The 18,706-nt window shown below is 40.7% G+C and overlaps 1 protein-coding gene across 1 annotated transcript; it reads left to right on the top strand.

Annotated features, from left to right (window-relative positions):
* The first annotated feature begins 91 nt into the window (after window positions 1-91).
* LOC136423788 (replication factor C subunit 1-like) lies at window positions 92-18,701 on the top strand. Its single transcript, XM_066412095.1, has 24 exons — window positions 92-226; window positions 939-1,016; window positions 1,471-1,534; window positions 2,146-2,223; window positions 2,536-2,672; window positions 3,608-3,655; window positions 4,209-4,296; window positions 5,188-5,360; window positions 6,189-6,417; window positions 6,658-6,815; window positions 8,259-8,351; window positions 9,097-9,148; window positions 9,417-9,644; window positions 10,630-10,727; window positions 11,183-11,300; window positions 11,685-11,899; window positions 12,441-12,635; window positions 13,069-13,223; window positions 13,994-14,111; window positions 14,610-14,755; window positions 15,275-15,386; window positions 15,781-15,882; window positions 16,421-16,609; window positions 16,963-18,701. The coding sequence occupies exons 1-24, from the start codon at window positions 224-226 to the stop codon at window positions 17,047-17,049; spliced, it is 2,964 nt and encodes a 987-aa protein (XP_066268192.1). The 5' UTR covers window positions 92-223; the 3' UTR covers window positions 17,050-18,701.
* The last annotated feature ends 5 nt before the right edge of the window (window positions 18,702-18,706 follow it).

Below are 18,706 nucleotides of genomic sequence, written 5' to 3'. Positions count from 1 at the left end.
TATTATTAAAAAGTAACGTTTTTATTTTTTGGGGGGTAAATTTTATGCGTCGTATGACTAGTGAGCAAATAAAGTGCCTTATTTACGTAGAATGAATGTGGGTCAGGGGTGAAAGGTTGTGACCTTATTTATGGCGCGCATTGCAGGCTCGGGCAAGTTTCTTGACAAGTAATTTTGGCGGTTTTGCAAGAAAATGCGGATGGAAAACTGAAAGCTCAGCACAATGGTGAGTGAAACATCATCTCTGAGTTATTTTGGACAAGCTGACATGACTGTTTCGTCGTTTAGTAGTTAGATATTTAGTTTACGGATTTGGCGGCAACTTTAGGAAGACATCCCCCTCCCCAATAATTTTCGTAGGGGTTACTAAAGTACAGTAATTAGAAAGCATAGGGGATGTCAGTAAAAAAATGAAAACAAAATTCCTTTGCTTACTTTACGTTCTTTTCTACCAACTTGTCTTGTGCAAGTTTCATAGTGATCTTTTCTTCTTTTGGGGGAGGGGGGTAGTTATACCAGTAGATTAATTAAATCATTTCATGGACCATCCCTTAGGTATTTTTTGTTTGTTGATAATCCATCAGTCCAAATTATGTGCAATGCAGACATATTTGTTTTGTGGACCTCCAACTCATACTTAATTTTCTCTTAAAGTTATAATGGTGAATTGGTAGCAGCCTCACAGTTGAGCTTCTGGTTCCAATTAAAAGGGAGACCCCGGTTCAAATCCGGGTAAGGGCATCCTGGTTGGAGCTGCATTCATCTTTCGGAAGGGACATATAAAAATGGGGCGCTCGTGAGCGAGGAGGTGCCTCGAGCACATAATAAAGTCACTACAACAGTATCATGACTAAGATGGGGGCCTATTGGCTGTACTGATCAGAGGGCTATTTTTTTTATAACTAGAATTTCAGACAGCATGTTATTTTCTTCCCAAGGATATTCGGCGCTTTTTTGGAGCAGCGCCCGGTGCAGCGAAGACCAAACCTGCACAGAAGACGTCATCTTCAGCTAAGGTATTGTCAGTCAGTCAAACCTGTGTATTATTCAATTTATTGGCCAGAAATGCCTCTCTTGCCAGGGCTCGAAATATACTGGGTGCCTGTGTGCACCCAAAATTGGAGCTGTGCACCTAATTTTTGACTGTGGGTGCACCAGTGCACCTAAATATTTTTGTAGTCTATAGGGTAACGGTTCTCTTAATCTTGTACACTAGTATACAGAATATTCTTGAAATGTAAATACCAGAAAAAGCAATGTAACCTTTTTTGTACGTTATTTGATGTATTGCTGTGTTGAAATTTGAGGTTAGCTGGATAGAATTTCGGACTGAAGTTCTTAAGAGAGGCAGTAGGTTTAAACTTATGTTTTGCTGGCACAACAAATGGTGCACCCAAAAGTCTTTCTGTCCACCTTATATTTTGGGTTGGGTGCTACTTCACTACATGGCATATCTGTGTGACAATACAGGACAAAGGTGGTGTGAAGAAGAGTAGTCAAACCAAACGGAAAGCAGCGGTGATTTATGACTCAGGTAATGCACCATCTTCTAGTTTTATTTGTAAACAGGTGTCTGTTTCTGAGTGATATGTACATGTACAGTATGAAAACTCATATATAATGATGTCATTTATGTTATTAGTAGTGACGTATATATGTGTCTTACCATACCAGTATTACCACTGCTATAAAAATTGGGTGCATATAATATATACACTTTTGTGCACCCAGAACTGAATCTATGTACCTAATTTTTGATTGTGGGAGCACCGGTGCATCTGCTTGTGTAGAGTTACTTACCTCAAGTTAGTAATTATATATATGCTAGCATACAGCATATTCTTGACATTAAAGTGCCCAAAAATAGTAAAACCTTTGTTCAGTTACTTGAATGTTTAAATCTTTGAAGTTAGCCATAGAATTCCATATTCAAGCTCTTAAGAGAGGCAGTAAGGTACTGTATGTAAATTTGTTTTTGCTGGTCTTTATGTTGTGCATCCGAATTTCTTTCTGTGCACCTAAATTTCTAGGTTTGATACATCAGTGTACCTATTCCTCAAAATGAATTTTGAGCTCTGCACACCATCATATATAATGCTTTTCTTGAATGAGATTTCTTAATATAATACATGTTTGTCTTGCCAGATTCAGACGTTGAAGAAGTGCCACCTGTCAAACAACAGAAAACTGCAGCTGCAAAATCAGCCAAACCCAGCAAGACAGGTAATGTACTGCATGTGTTGTATGAAACTTTTGTCCCTGTTTCAGCACTTAAGAGTAATCCATAGGCATTTGTACTTAGTAAATGCATCCATACATTTTAATTATTAACAATTATTCCTATGTGCAAGTTTATGTTTCTAATTTCCTACAGTAATCACTTATTTTTACAGATGATTTCTGTCAATGAATAATTGTTGGTTTGTAACAAAGCCTTAACAAAATAACTGATTTTTTTTTCTCTCGTGTGTTTGACTTAACTACATAGCAAACAGTTAAGAAATTCAGTAAAACCGAACCTTTGTTGCTTTCTAGAAGCGAAGTCCCCTCCCAGTAGAAAGAAGTCGGACCCACAGCCAGTGTTAAAACCCACGTCTGCTGCGGACTTCTTTGGCGCAGCGTCACCGACTCACCGCGTCAGCAGGACAACCGCGGTGGCCAAAAAGAAAACCGTGAGTAACCATCTTTCTTTTTGGGATGGTCAGTAACTGTAACGTAGATTAGTATAAATTTTCGAAATTTATGCAGTGGTTTTATTTTCTACCGTTTTAGCAGTGACTTCTGCATTGCAATTCATGATGTATGGATGACATCCCCGGGCTTGAAATACTGGGTGCATGTTTGTGCACCCAAAATTGGAGCTGTGCACCTAATTTTTGACACTGAGTGCACTGGTGCACCTAGATATTTTTGTAGTCTATAGAGTAACGGTTCTCTTGTACACAAACATACAGAATATTCTTGAAATGTACATGTAAGTAACAGAAAAAGCAATATAACCTTTTGTTTTTCCTTTATTTGATGTATTGCTTGGTTGAAATTTGAAATCTGGATAGAATTACAGATTGAAGTTCTTAAGAGAGGCAGTAGCGTCAAACTTATGTTTTGCTGACATTCAACTTTATTTTTATGAGGTGCACCCAAAATTTTTACTGTGCACCTAATTTTTGGGTTGGGTGCCCCAGTGCACCTATTTCCAAAAAAGAATTTCGAGCCCTGTATCCTCTGTGGACCTCCCACTGATGCGAGCATACGAATAAAAAAAGTTGTCTTCATTATGAAATCTACCTTATCAGGATGAATGAACAAAAATAAACACAGAGTATGGTATACCGAAATATAGGATTTTCATTTTGTTCTTGCAAAACTTCTCCATGACTTTGGAATTGACTTGATTTGAATTGCATTCTACAACTGTTACATTAGAATCCGTTTTCGAAATTTTTCTTTTTGCAACTTACAGCATGTATTTTGTCATTTTGCAGACAAGAATTGATGCACTCGCGGATGTCATGAATTGATTCATATAATCAAATCAACATGGCCTATGTGACAACTTTACATATTAGTTGTTAGATTTTACAATTCTATATGTTTGTATTTACAGGGAGTCAATGCAAGCAAGGGGAACAATGCAGACTTAGATACTAACAAGGTTAGAGAAGTTATACTTTGCATGTGGCTTTAAATTTAATAAACTTAATTTTGACTTCAGTTTTTCGTCTATTAAGAATTCCTCGTGGTGTAAGAGATAATGCAACCCGCTTCTGGCCATCTGGATCAAATTCCATGCATCCGTGGGCTGGAGTTTTATCCATGTTGTAATCATGGCATTCGTCATTTTGGTTGGTGACGTAAGCCTCAAGCGTCAAACTTCTGCACCTAAAAGAACCCAACGCACTTATGGAGAAGAGTAGGGGTATCCCTGTGTGCTTGGCTAAATAAGTGCGCCATAGCAAAGCTGCATTGCACTACTAGCTAATGAAAAACACCATGCTTTGTCCTCGGTCTGACGTTCGGCCGTTTTACCTTACCTTTAAAAATTTATAAGACAATGTTTCATGTGCTATCATCATCATCCACTGGTTTCTGCATCTGCAGTCGTTGAAACGTCCTGCAGCTGCATTCAGTCTTTCTTCATCTTCTTCCACGTGTCCTTGCTATACTCATGTGCTATACTTATTGATTATGCCACTTCTGTTTGGTAGGAGCTTCACGATGACGAAGGTTTTATGGAAACACTGGCAGAACTTGACAAGAGTCGGAAGAAAGCAACAACTATATCAATTTCACCTGGTATGTTATTTACATGTCTATAATCAACATTTGTATTATGATTATGTGGGGTCGTGTGGCGAAATGGCAGAGCATTTGGCTCTGAACCAAGTGGTCCCGGGTTCGAATCCTACCATGTCACCAATCTTGTGCCCTTAGGAAAGGTACTTTACACGACCTTCCTCACTTCACTCAGGTGTAAATGAGTACCTAGCCTAGGTTAGGGACGTCCCTCGGATAGGACGTTAAATGGAGGTCCTGTGTTTGGGGAGAGCCATACCCAACACACGTTAAAGAACCCACCACACCTTTCGAAAAAGAGTAGTGGCATGCCCCAGTGTGGGACGGTCCAAACCTTACAGTCAGTTGACCCGATACATGTCAGTAATTTGCCGATTCTTCGGCAGATGGACATTATGGAAGAAGGATTAATGAGAGAAATTACAACAGTTTGAAACATAAAAGTTCTGTCGTCAATTGTAAACCTGGTGTTTCTCACAAGTAGTTGTATCCAGTGCTAGTTGGTTGTTTTTTTTGGATGGGGTGTTGGTGAATGAATGGATGGTTGGTTAGTTAATAGGTTTATAGGTGGGTTGATCGCTTAATGGCGAATAATAGGTTGATTGTTCAGTTAGGTATAGTCAAATATAGGGATAATATTACATGTTTGTAATTTTTTCATTAACAGGTCTTTCATCAATTTTATTTTGATTGAGTAGTCAAGCAGGTATCTCACTGCTGGTTGCTGGTTAATTGGTTGGCTGGTTGGTTGATTGATTGTTTGATATTTTGATATATTAATTAATTGATTGGTTGGTTGGTTGGTTGGTTGTGGTAAGTGACAAATTGTAGGTGGCTTTACATGACATGGATATTGTACTATTTGTTGTATCTACATGTAACCTTCTTCAGACAACAAGAAGAAAGAAAATGGCTCAAAGGTAGATACAACCAGTCCCAGGAAGACAAGAGAAAAATCTCCAAGCTCTAGCAGAAGCCCAGAGAAAGTCAGCCCACAGAAGAGCAAATACTTTGACAAGACGGAGGGGCTTAAAATGAAGAAAAAGATCAAACTGGAGTCTCAGGTATTTTAACTTTATGATATAGCACCTGGAAATCAATTTTATAGTATATTCATGTAGCTCTATTCATATGTTATAAACTGCATATGACAATGAAATTTATTTAGTATTTTGTTTCATTGTCAGTTCATAGTTATGTGAATAGATGCTTTTAGGATTCTTTACTTTGAAATTTGACATCAAAGAACAATGTCTTATATTTTTTAGGCATGTTGTACATGTACCTTTGTGGTTGATGAAATTCTGTGCATTTGTCTATTTTGAAATTTGTATATATCAGTAGACAACCATATCAAATTTGATAATCTCGCAACTTTTGCTGTTTGAAAAACGCCTTCTGAGGCCCACACATACATGTAGGACTTAACAAAACTTGCCGAGTACAATACTTGGATACAAATTACAATACAATACTTCAGTTTGTAATCCAGCCGTATGTTTCACTGTTCTTTCTTGCTTTGTTCTCTGATCCTATTTTTGTATGTAAGAGGAGAGGGCCTTGATAAATTGCTACTGTCCCATTTCCTATCCGAGGTCCGGCCGGGCTGTTTGGGAAAACAAAAATAGAAAATGCATAATATCAAGAAAATACACAATCTATGAATAGGAGTAATTTTTGTACATTTTGTGTCTTTTGTTGTCTTTTATATCATATTTTCTTTCCCACAAGCTGCCCAGCCGGGCCCTGCTTTGGAATGGGACACAAGCGTTTAAGCAATATTGCTTTTTAGCCCATAAAATAAATGTGACTAATGAGAAATTATATGATACTTTTTAGACATTTATAGGATGAAAATTACCCACATTTTTACCCCTTTCTCCTAACAAAAGGACAGGGAAGAAACCAAACCAGATCAACCTAAAAAAGCAAAGAAAATGTCACCAGAGAAGGCCAAGTCTGAGAAGACACCTTCGCCGAAGAAGTCACCAGCAAAGGACTCCAACCAAGATGCTGAGAAGAAACCTTCAAGAGCAGGGTACCGCGCTTACTTAAACCGTGAGGGCCCGAGGGCGCTCGGGACTAAAGAAATCCCACAGGGACAAGAAAACTGCCTGGGAGGTCAGAAACTTTCTTTTTAACCCTGGTCCCATATATACCTTCGCCAAGAAGGTTATGTTTTGGGGAGCATGTGTGTGTGTGTGTGTGAGGTATGATGGGGATTTCATTCTTGCAGTTTGGAAGTTAAGTAAAGGTCAATCAAAACCTTATTTGCATAAATAATGATTCAAGACATACATGTACGGAAACTCTAGATATCTTACAGAGACGACTGAGATCTTTAAACTTTTGCTGTTTCAGGTTTGACCTTTGTCCTGACGGGAATTCTGGAGTCGATGGAACGTCACGAGGCCAAAGAGCTTGTGGAGAGGTATGGGGGGAAGGTGACGGGATCGGTCAGCAAGAAGACCAGTTACGTGGTGGTGGGGAGGGACGCTGGACAGAGCAAACTGGACAAGGTGGGCTTTATGACGGTATTAGGCCTCACCAATTTAATTTCTTGGTTAACAGATTTTTATATTCCAAAAAAAATTTTTTAGAAATTTTAGAAAAAAAAATCATGAAAACTGAAGGCTGGGCCAGCCTTCTGTTTTCATGATTTTTTTTCTTAATTTTTTTCTTTTTTGGAAAATGAAAATCCGTTTACCAAGAAATTAAATTGTTGTGGCCTTAGTAGCGTTTGTTACAAGAAGTACATGTAAGATAGCTGTCAGCACCCCCTCCATTGATGTAACTTAGTATAGTCCATCATGAATATGGAATAAGGAGAGTGCTCTCAAGAAAGACAACCTGAAGTAATACGACTTCTTCTCTACCGGCCCTGGAGTCGAGCACACGTCAATGTATCTTACTAACACAAGCCTATAATTATACAAGGTTATAGCAAGATCTATAGTCTCTGCCTGAGTCACTAAGGATAAAGCAACAGTGTTCTAGAGAGAGATTTAGGCGAGCATGCCATTCTAGGATAGGACTGTTCAGCCACCAGATCAGGGTCTGCTCAACCCCTTCCCACTTATCCTCGACAATAGAGAATGAGCCAGCGTTAGTGATGTTCTATCTATTGCTTATGATAGATCTACGTCCACTCGCAGTCGTTTCTTGGCTGAAACTCATCTAGGAACACGTGGGTCCCCGTTCTTTATTTTGTTGTAATTCGTAACACGTCCTACTCACTATGTGGTCTACTGAGAACACAGCTTCTATCTCCCACACTCCTACGGGCTCCAAAACATGGACATGCACGTGTAGGTCATGACGCTATGATGACGTCATCATAGGGCGGAATCAAATCACGCGAGACCACGAGAGGCAACGAGATCTGGCGGGATGACGTCACGCAGCGGCAGAGTAAAATTCTGAGCCGACACGAACGTTGTGCTGGTTAATTGACCATGCCCTACCTAGTACATTCATCAACTGTGTCAGGATACGAACTGTGTTTGGAGGACCTGCCCAGTACAATGGAGGATAGGGAGGGATGGAGGAGAAGGGCCATGAGCACCCGTGAAAGGACCAGATGATGATGATTAGCTAGGGGGGGGGGGGGTGTCCAGGCGTCCACTGGATGCCTACACTGAAAAAATAAAATAAAAATTAGACGCCCTCTTTTGAAGGTGGAAGCTGTGTAGAACACTGTTTCCCTCTGGTAATTGCACACACATGTGTTTACCACATACACTGTCAGTGCAGTTGCTGTTTTCCTCCTCATACACAGGACCCCTGGTGGTTCAAGATTACTTTCACTTCCACTAAAGAATATCGTTACTTTAGCAAATATCATATTGTAAGACAGTCAAGTACATCCTACTAGGACTTACCAGTTTAATTAGTCTGATTTCACCTTAAGTTTGTTGTACTGAAAACTTTCTATTTTTTTACATTCTGTTATTTTCATACAGGTTTCCCAGCTCGGCGTCCAAACCTTAAATGAAGACGGGTTGTTGGAATTAGTGAAGTCCTTACCTGGGAAGCCGTATGACCTACCTCCTGAGGTACCTCCTGTGGTGTACTTGTACAGTCTGTGAATTATCTGCTAACTTCTAGCAGGATAGATTCACAGCAGTGTGAATTATCTGCTACCGGTAACTTCAGACATAATAGATTCACAGCCAGGTGAATTATCAGCTAACTTCTGCCAGGATAGATTCACAGCCATGTGAATTATCTGCTAACTTCTAGCAGGATAGATTCACAGCCATGTGAATTATCTGCTAACTTCAGACATAATAGATTCACAGCCATGTGAATTATCTGCTAGCTTCTGACAGGATAGATTCACAGCCATGTGAATTATCTGCTAACTTCTGACAGGATAGATTCACAGCCATTTGACTCATCTGCTAACTTTATGATAGATTCACTAAGCTGAGTTTGCAGAATTCTTGCATGCATTAAAAGCTCAAAGTTTGTTGTTTGAAATATTAAATGTCATGGCGTGTTGACTTTTAGGCTAATTACATTTTTGAAGATGGTACCTATACTGTAATTCTTGTTTCTTTCACTGTAACTTTATGTTCACTGTTTTCACGGTCACTTCTGTACTGTAAAACTATTGTTATCATTTATGATTCCTTGACGTATCCTTTCTGTAAATCACTTACCGCCACCGTTAATTTCAGTGAAAATGTTCCTTTTCCTTACACTGTAAGATTTTGCTACTGTGAAGATTAAGTGAATAACAGTGCCACAGGATCCCTGTTTTCATTTCACCCTCATTTATTCTTTCCGTCATGTCAGGCAACAAGCAAGAGCAAAAAATCTCCACCTAAGAAAAGTCCAAACAAACCAGGTAAGAGGACTCTTTTTTAACAATTTAGGGCAAAACTGAATGTAAAATTATTCTCAATAATGATTTACCCTGAATCAAATGTATTGATTTCCTTGATACTTGACTGTATAGTCTGCAATATAGTTTAGCTTGTTGCTATCTATAGAATGATTTAATACCGTGTGGTCAGTTAGAAATTCTAAAACATAACCAAAATACAAATGAAGTTTGCAGGAAATAAAATACAATTCAGTGTATCAACATTAAACATTTGATAACCCACCACCAGAGCCTGCAGCCACATCCAGGAAACCAGCGGCTTCTAGTAGCCATGTCGGAAGCCCCAAGAAGCCCGCTGCAAGTCTAGATCTCACAGCAGGTAGCCCGGAACCCAGCCTCCTGTGGGTGGACAAGTACAAGCCTCAGAACACCAAGGGCATCATTGGCCAGCAGGGGGATCGAAGTAACGTGAAGAAATTGCTGAAGTGGCTGCAGACGTGGCCGAAGCATCATTCAGGTCAGCTGATAAACCTAAAGAGGTTTTCAGGGTATTGTGCAGTGTTCTAGCCATCAATCGTTATTCCGTCATTTAACAGATTTTTGTCGCCCGTGACGGACAAAAATATTGCCCAACCCATCATTTTTGACGGACAAAGACATAAAGATATAGAAAGAGCTTAATATGTTTTGCATAGAGTTGTCATCAAACTCACCTTAATCTACCAGCAAAATATTCCCTTCAAAAAGCAAGAAATAGTATTTCAGAGGGTTAAGATTTCAACGTTTTCCCTGGGAAACATGCCCCCAGACCCCCCTAGGATTGTCTTACCTTCGAAGCGACGCCCTGTGCCTTCTGTACTCGACAGGATGTTCCATTAAAAAAAATTGAGATGACAGGTAAAAATTTCAGGCTGGCTAGAACGCTGGTCAGTTGTGAGACAATATCTTAAAATTTTAGAGTATATCTGGATCAGAAGATGTACTTCTTGGAATGGAACGAGGGGGGATACAGACTCAGTCACATTTGGGACTGCATTCTTGCTGCAGCGCCGCCTAGTGGTGATTAACTGTAACTCATTATGTACTGTAACTCACTGAATATCAGATGTACTGTAACTTCAATCATTATAGCTCCGAGTAGTCAGTGAAGGTAGGAAGGAAGGAAGAAATGACTGGACAGATGAATGGATTGAGGGATGAACAACTCTGAGCATGAATGAATCAAGGCATAAATGAATCAACAAATGGGTGGATGGATGGATGGATGGATGGATGGATGGATGGATGGATGGATGGATGGATGGATGGGTGGATGGATGGATGGATGGATGGATGGACGGATGGGTGGATGGGAGGGAGGGTGTGCTGACGGGTGGACGGATGGATGGATGGATGAAGGCACAAATTAAAGGAACATATTAAACACGTCAGGTATTACTACATGAATATAGATGAATAATACTTTCACCCCAAAATCCTGAACAGAAGCTTTCCTTTCACAGGAAGGCAAGCTAAGGAGGATGGTTCAGGTTTCCGAGCGGCACTGCTGTCAGGGCCCCCAGGGGTGGGGAAAACGACAGCGGCAACCCTGTGCTGTCAGGTTTGTGTACATTACTGAATCATTAACCAACAGTTATCATGCTGACACTGGGAGTGGGTGTCTACTGCATGTGTAATTTTTGAAAAATATGATAGACACATTTTTGCTAGATTGTATTTATAGACTTCAACCTTATTTAAGAAGGGAATAAGGTCTGACCATACACTGACAATTCAGTTTTTGTGAAGACTTAACTTTGTGGTAGAAGAGGAAACTGGTTTTTGCTGTGTTTCAAGTTAGAAGTTGAAACAGCTTTGTAGTACGGTTACAGTTACTATAGTAATACAATGGAAATGCATAGTCTTTGTGTTATGAATTCATAATGGAGAGGTCACAGCGGAAATAAAAATGTTTAGAAATTTACAGTACCAGGAAAGTAAAGGAAAGTATTATCATAATGTATACATTGAAAACGTCACAATTAATTATAATTGTGACGTTTTCTTACCTTGTAGGAGCTGGGGTTTACCTACATTGAGCTGAATGCCAGCGACACTCGCAGCAAACGCAGCCTACAGGAGGAGGTGTCTGAGGCTCTCACCACCCGCAGCATTGTGGGATTCCAGAAACAAGGTAGGAACCGTTGCATACCAGCTCAGCAGGGCAATGTAAGACTTTTCTTTCATATGACCCTCCTTCCTTCCTTCCTTCCTTCCTTCCTTCCTTCCTTCCTTCCTTCCTTCCTTCCTTCCTTCCTTCCTTCCTTCCTTCCTTCCTTCCTTCCTTCCTTCCTTCCTTCCTTCCTTCCTTCCTTCCTTCCTTCCTTCCTTCCTTCCTTCCTTCCTACCTACCTTCTTACCTTCCTTCCTTCCTAATCTTCTTGACACCCTACATTAAGAAAACAAAGGAGTTAGATGCCCTCCTTTTTCAGGGAACCCCCAGAGGACACCCTGTTTCCCTGGTAATTACATACACATGCACATGTTTTTCCCTGATTTTGACCAACTGTTATTCCAGACGGCGCCATGCGTCAGGCGGTAATAATGGACGAAGTGGACGGCATGGCGGGGAACGAGGACCGTGGGGGGATCGCTGAGCTCATCAACCTGATAAAACAAACCAAAGTGCCAATCATCTGCATGTGCAACGACAGGGCCCACCAGAAGATGCGCTCGCTCGTCAACCACTGCTTCGACCTGCGGTTCCAGAGGCCGCGTGTGGAACAGATAAGGGTGAGAGTTCAAAGTTCAAGTCCTTCCCACATCTGTCGATGTATTGTTTACCACTTAGAAGAATTAAAGGCACTTTTGCATTAATTATACAAATTAGGAATTTATTTGCATAATTTGTATAGGGCGGTGTCCATCTCCTTTTCTGTAGCCCTTGGTCCATACAGTTGTGCAATCACTAAGGGACTAGTCCACTGGTAGTGGTGTGTGTTCAACTTAGTACTCTTTCTTCATAATAAGGGCTTGTCCATTGGTAGCGGTGTGTGTTGGACACCTGTACTCTTTCTGAAGCCCTATGGCTACACTGCATTGTGCATTTTGGGAATTAACCGCACACTTACACAAAAAATTATGATCATGGTAATTTTTCTGATGTCCACAGGCTGCTATGATGAGTATGGCCTTCAAGGAAGGCTTGAAGATCCCGCCTCCGGCTCTTAATCAGATTATTTAGGCGACCAATCACGATGTCCGACAGGTTATACACTCTCACTCTGGACTTGCATTCACAGACATACAATGGTATTTTTTCTAATGTCCACAGGCTTCTATGATGAGTATGGCCTTCAAGGAAGGCTTGAAGATCCCGCCTCCGGCTCTTAATCAGATCATCGAGGCGACCAATCACGATGTCCGACAGGTCATCCACCAGCTGTACATGTGGAGCGTCCAGGACAAGGCGCTGACCTTTGACCAGGCCAAGGAGGCTTCCAAACAGGCAACAAAAGATATCAAACAGGTCAGGATTACTGTACATGCATTTAAGTTTGCGCAGATTTTATTCTGCGGAGAATCTAGAGAGAAAATGAAATGATAGTAGCGCTACAGTCACATAATGGAAACTCCTTGACAGCCCGTTGGAAACCAAGCTACATGTGTATAGTGCAGAGCCAGACACCTACTATAACTACATTGTATTGACTCAGCAAGGTAGCTACAGACAGATCAGTTGTTTTTGACCACAGATTCTGGGCCATCTGGTGTGCAACCTTATCACTGCAGCAGAACTTCCAGTTTCTGTATCGTTTGTTGTGGACATGCTATGGTCTTGATTTTTTGGTGGCAGCTTTTAATGTAAGGAAAAAGCCGTTTAGGTTCCCTAGCAGTTTGTTCTAGAACTGCAGGGATGTTTTTGTTAAAATTGATGATGATGGTTATGAATATTTCTGCAGGGTCCATTTGAAGTGACGAGGAAGGTGTTTAGTTCTAATGAGGAAACGGCTAGGATGACCATTATGGACAAGAGTGACCTGTTTTTCCATGACTACAGCATGGTGCCGCTGTTTGTGCAGGAGAACTACCCTCACGTCCAGCCACATGCAGCCAGGTGGGACAAGCTCTCATGTCATCTGTGTTGTTGTTAACCTTGTATACTTTATACTGTAAAGCAGGAAATATTTGCAGGTGTTTCGTGTGGCGTTGGTGTGGCTCAATGGGTAGAGCGTTGAACCAATAGGTCCCGGGTTCGATGCTCACCATGCCCCGACGTTGTACCCTTGGGGAAGGCACTTTAGAGGACATTCCATGTGGTGGTTCGAGTGATGCTCACCGATCCTCTTCGGCAAATCTGTCTGAAAGTGTGCCGACAAACACACAACGGATTTGGCTGGCAATGTGCCAACATCTAGCACATCTGCCACCAAGAACCGTACTGCGAAATTTTTTTTTCAATGGTTTTATATTTGTGTTTTTTCGCAGTGAGCTTTCACCTCAAACTCATCACACAGTGAACATGGCAGTTAGTATTATGCTCATGTTACTACGTACACTGTTATTTACAGTACTATAATTGTAAATTTTAACTCGGACCTTAACCTTCTCCCAGCTAACCCTAACCCCATAACCAATACAAATTTGATGCCAATCGTCTACCTTAGCAGGTTGAAGGTTAAAACACTGCAAATATCACATTTCTCCTCCTAGTATGAAATTAGGACTGAAACTGCACCGTATGACATACCATACTCATAGGAGTGACGTCCACCACTATGAAATTAAGTCCCCGTGCCAACTTAAGACAATTTACTGCAGTAAGTAAATTTATCCAGTAAACTATTACAACTTTCAAAAAGTGAACTGGTGTTTTTATTTTTCCAGAGGCAATGTTAAGAAGCACCTGTCTCTGCTCAGTCAAACCGCCGACAGCATCTGTGACGGAGACCTTGTAGACAAACTCATCCGCAGCCGGCAGTCATGGGGACTCCTACCAACTCAGGTCAGTACTGCAGTTGGTTGTGATTGTGAAGGGCCAAGATTTGACATCCAACGTGTGTGTTTTACTATTGGAACCATCCTTCATTTAGAGCTCAAGCTCCACCAAATGCAGACTAACACTTACACTATACTACAGTTATAGTATACCCATCATTTTTAGTGTCATTTTCCATCCATGATTAGCTTGAAGATTTCTTAAGTGCTTATCCTTTTTAAACTTTTTTTTTGTCACAATTTTTGCAAGGGAATCAGTAAGCAAATAGATGCAGGATTCCCACCTTGATCTACTCCTTTTGATAGAAAACAAATTGATGCATTTTGTAAACTTTTGGGTGGTACAATATGAGAAGGTTTGTTGTCCATTCAAATTTAATAGATACATTCTGTGCTCTCCTGAAAGAAAAAAAAAAATATTTAAGACAAAAAGACATACTTTAGTTCATAGGAAGGTCAAAGGTTGGTGTTTGTGCACCTGAACTTTAAACTTTGCCCCCTGCAGGCCATCTATGCCTCTGTCCTGCCGGGTGAGTACATGCGAGGTCACATGAGCGGGATGATCAACTTCCCCGGCTGGCTGGGACAGTTCTCCAAACAGAACAAACTGAAGAGAATTCTACAGGAGCTGCACACGCACATGCACCTCAGGTAGGATACACCTGCATTAAGCACTTCAGAATCAGTCTGATATCTTCAAGGATAATGACTATTATTGTTTGTTCATTGTTTCCATTATCCTTCAGTCATCCTCGGGATCAATGACCCCTATTGTTTGTCCATTGCTTCCATGTTTTTTCAACCATCTTTGGGGATAATGCCCCACACTATAAATTCATTGCCCAAGCAAACAAAACAGAACAATAGTTACAGTATACAACACGTATAACAGAGAAGTATGTTGAATACACGTATAACAGAGAAGAGAAATTGAATACAAAAATGAATGAAAGGTGTTAAATGCTAAGTATATGAAGGTATGTTTGAGTTCTTTCTGCCTGCAGAGGGAGATGAACTGTCCAACGTTTAAGTAGATAGTAATGATAGATTGATTGGATGATTTCAGCAAGAAGATAGTTTTTTGTTGATCGGTAAAATGTGAAAAGCTGGGGGAAGTTTGGGAGATTTCTAATTGTATTAAATTTTGTTTGTCCATTGTTTCTATCTCAGAACTTCTTGTACCAAGAAAAGCCTGCAGGAAGACTACCTTGACCCACTTCGGCGGAGAATCTTAAACCTCCTGGTCACACAGGAGATAGAAGGAGTGCCTGAGGCAGTGGAGGTGACTCTTTTTGTTCTTTTTTAACCTAAGGTGACTCTTGAAATTAGGCTTGTTGCCTCATGGTAGGGAGGTTTTGTTTTGGGTTTATCTGGATGGTTGTGTTCTTGTGTGTCTGTCAGTGAGTGTCATGAAGTGAGTGGGAAGATGGCGTCTCTGCAAAGATCAGACTTACTGGAATGAAAGGAAGTAGAGTTCAGAGGTGGTAGAACTAGTCATTTCTCAGACATGACAGACATTCAAGGTCATGGGGTCAATGGAGGAGGCTACTAATTCTTGGGGAGGTATTGTTTTTGATCTTTATAGATGTTGGCAGACGGATCCAGGTGTTAGCACCTCTATACGAGAATTTGCATGTACCGTTATTGGCGGGACAAAAACATGTTTTTTATTCCAGCTCCTGTCAGACTATGACCTGTTGAAGGAAGACTACGATGGTATGCTGGAGCTGACAGAGTTCAAAGGTCGCCCTAACCTGGCTGAGAAAGTTAATAGCAAGGTGAGGAACTATGGATGGGCTCTGTTAGTTTACTAAATTTGCATTCAAGTCCACAGGGAGAAAGTGGTCTTGAACCAGTTTAATGCTCTCATTTGAAGACAAGTCTTACATTTTGGTTTGACAGGCCATTGTTCGGTATATACAGTTTCTATTGTACTGGGAAGATTCCTCTATCTTTTTGGGACATGTATGATGGACATCTTGTTCTAATGGCCCTGTCATACAGTCAACAAGCTTCAGCCAAAGTTGTTGATCGCCAGAAGGTCAACGAATTTCAAAATCGGAGTCAAGCTTATTTTTCAAGCTTATCAAAAGCCGGGAACACTATTTACAGTAATGTCATTTGAGCTCGCAGACTCGTTGGACGAACATTTTACTGTCTGTAACAGAGATTTAAGGACACTTTCCAAGTACACAAGTCAGGTGGCGACAGTAGCCAGGATTCGAACTTCCGACTTTCAGGTCTTAAGGTTCCGACTTTCAGGTCTTAAGGCAGGGTCGCTAACCATCATGCTTTATCTTTTTCCTCTACCACTAGGTGAAGTCAGCCTTTACACGTGCCTATAACAAGGAGGTCCACCTGCAGCCGTACTCCACAACTGCCGCCCCCAAGAAGAAGAGAGGAGGGGCAGCAGCTAACATGGACATGGAGGAAGGCGGGGAGGGGGGCGCTCTGGAGGAGAGTGATGAAGAGAAAGAAGATCCCAAACTAGATCCTATGATCAAGGTAAGGTGTAGATGTCTGAATTTTGTTTCAGATTCTGTTTTTATTCAGAGAATTTGTTTAGTAGGTACTGTGAATCTTGAAATGTTTGCTGTAGTTTCCACCACAAACTTCAAACTCCGTAAAAACATTAATTTTCCTACTGTAAAATGCAATCACATGGAAAGTAAGTGCATTTACAGCATATTCTAAAAAACAGATCCTTTTAGAAATTCCATGTCTCTTTATGCGGCTTATAAATGGCAGTTTCAAATTATAGATCCAACCATACAAAGACTGCATGTTTCTTAATTATCCTTTTGATGTTGATAACAACAAAAGCACTAATTTTTTTCACCATCTCTTTCTTTGTTTAGGCGAAGAAGCCTTCTGCAGCTAAGGGGAAGAGTGAGAGTGGTAAAGGGAAGGGTCGAGGCAAGGGGAGAGGGAAGAAATCTACATGAGTCTCACTCTCACATGTACATCATGTACAAACTATAGACTGAGTAAAGAGCTTATATTAGTACATAAGTGTAGCATCAAGTGCAAGTACAGGTACCGGTACAGAGGTTTAGGTACAGATTCAGACCTTTACCTGTACCTGAACAATATAACAAAGTATTAACGTTACCCGGTGTCTTCAAAGATTTAAAAAACATGAATTATCAAACAGAATGTTGACAGGTATCACAGGACTGGTATCTTATAGTTATGGAAAAAAAAATGTGCTCATGATCAAAGATGGTGCTGATTTCAATGCCCATACAACATTTTTCCAGTGCTAAATTTTCATCTTTGTGGAAGGAATAACACTTTTGTAGTTAAGAAAATAAGTCAACAAGTTATATACTTGAGTGAGGTGAATTCAGGCACCACATGGATACATTGATGTTCTGGTGTTCTGGTCCTGTACCTGAATGGTTTCTGTATGTGGCACTGTACAGATATGTACTGAGTACTCATTGACAGGTAGATAGTCTTCAGGAGAATGCAAACCATTCTGAAGGCAGAATAGTTCTCCCGTTGTGGCACCCTTGCTCTACTATAAGATTCTCATGCTTGCAATCTGCAGTACAGTAGGAAGCTGCTTGGGGGGTCAGCATTGTTGACTGCAGAATCTGGGAAATAAATGAAGACTTGTCATTATGTCATCATGTCACACTGTCATTTGAACTTTCAACCCAGGGTACCTTTAGATGGCCACATTAAAGAAATGGTGTTAGCGAGGCCTTTTCAAGAATGTCTTAACTGAACACCTGGATATCTGAAGTGTGCTAACTGCAGGGGTTGCTGATGCTGCAGTAGTAGATCTTAAATTCACCTTTTTTTCATGTAACTGGCAGAATAGTGAGAGTTGATGTACAGTTAGAGCTGTGTACTGGTACACTGTACCGATACAGTACCGGGTACAGTCAACTAGGTACAGGTCCAAATACCTGAACCCTGCTGGACGGTACTGGACCTGTACTAATCAGGTCAAGCCTGACTCAGGGGATGGTCACTTTGACAGATAAAATTACTATGAAATTACCGTGGCAGTGCTCTAAAGCCACATCTATACTATACTCCTGCACATAAAACACATTTGCAAGGCTAGAGTCAAGTTTTCATCTCTGTTTTCATAAAAATAATACCTAGCACAATTAGATATTATGTTGTTACCAGTTCAAACATGCTTTTGTCCTTATTGAAAATCTACCATTTTCTGAACAAGTAGTTTAGGTACAGGTTCAGGTCCGGACCTGTACCTAAACCCGTGTACCTGTACCTGTACCTAGAATTTGTTTAGGTACACAGCTCTATGTACATGTACAGTCAAAACTGGCCTAAAAGACCACTTAGAGGACCAAGAACATTTGGTGGACAGGTGGTCACATTAATAACAATTGCAAGCACTTACTAATAAATGTTATCTATGATCAAGGCAGAAATCGTCCACCCAGGATTCTTGATTCTTGTGTCAATGGGAAAATCATCTATGGGACCACCAAAGAGTGGTCACATTGGCCGCATGGTCCTTACCCAGAGGTGGTGACTTGTAAAGGCTTGATTGTAAACTGTTCACATCCCTGAATCTAAAGAACATTAAAGTACACACATTATTACGTAAACAACATTCTG

Source organism: Branchiostoma lanceolatum, chromosome 18, assembly GCF_035083965.1.
Source record: "Branchiostoma lanceolatum isolate klBraLanc5 chromosome 18, klBraLanc5.hap2, whole genome shotgun sequence".
NCBI lineage: Eukaryota > Metazoa > Chordata > Leptocardii > Amphioxiformes > Branchiostomatidae > Branchiostoma > Branchiostoma lanceolatum.
The sequence above is the reverse complement of the archived record's forward strand: the minus strand, read 5'-3'. Positions and strand labels throughout refer to the sequence as shown.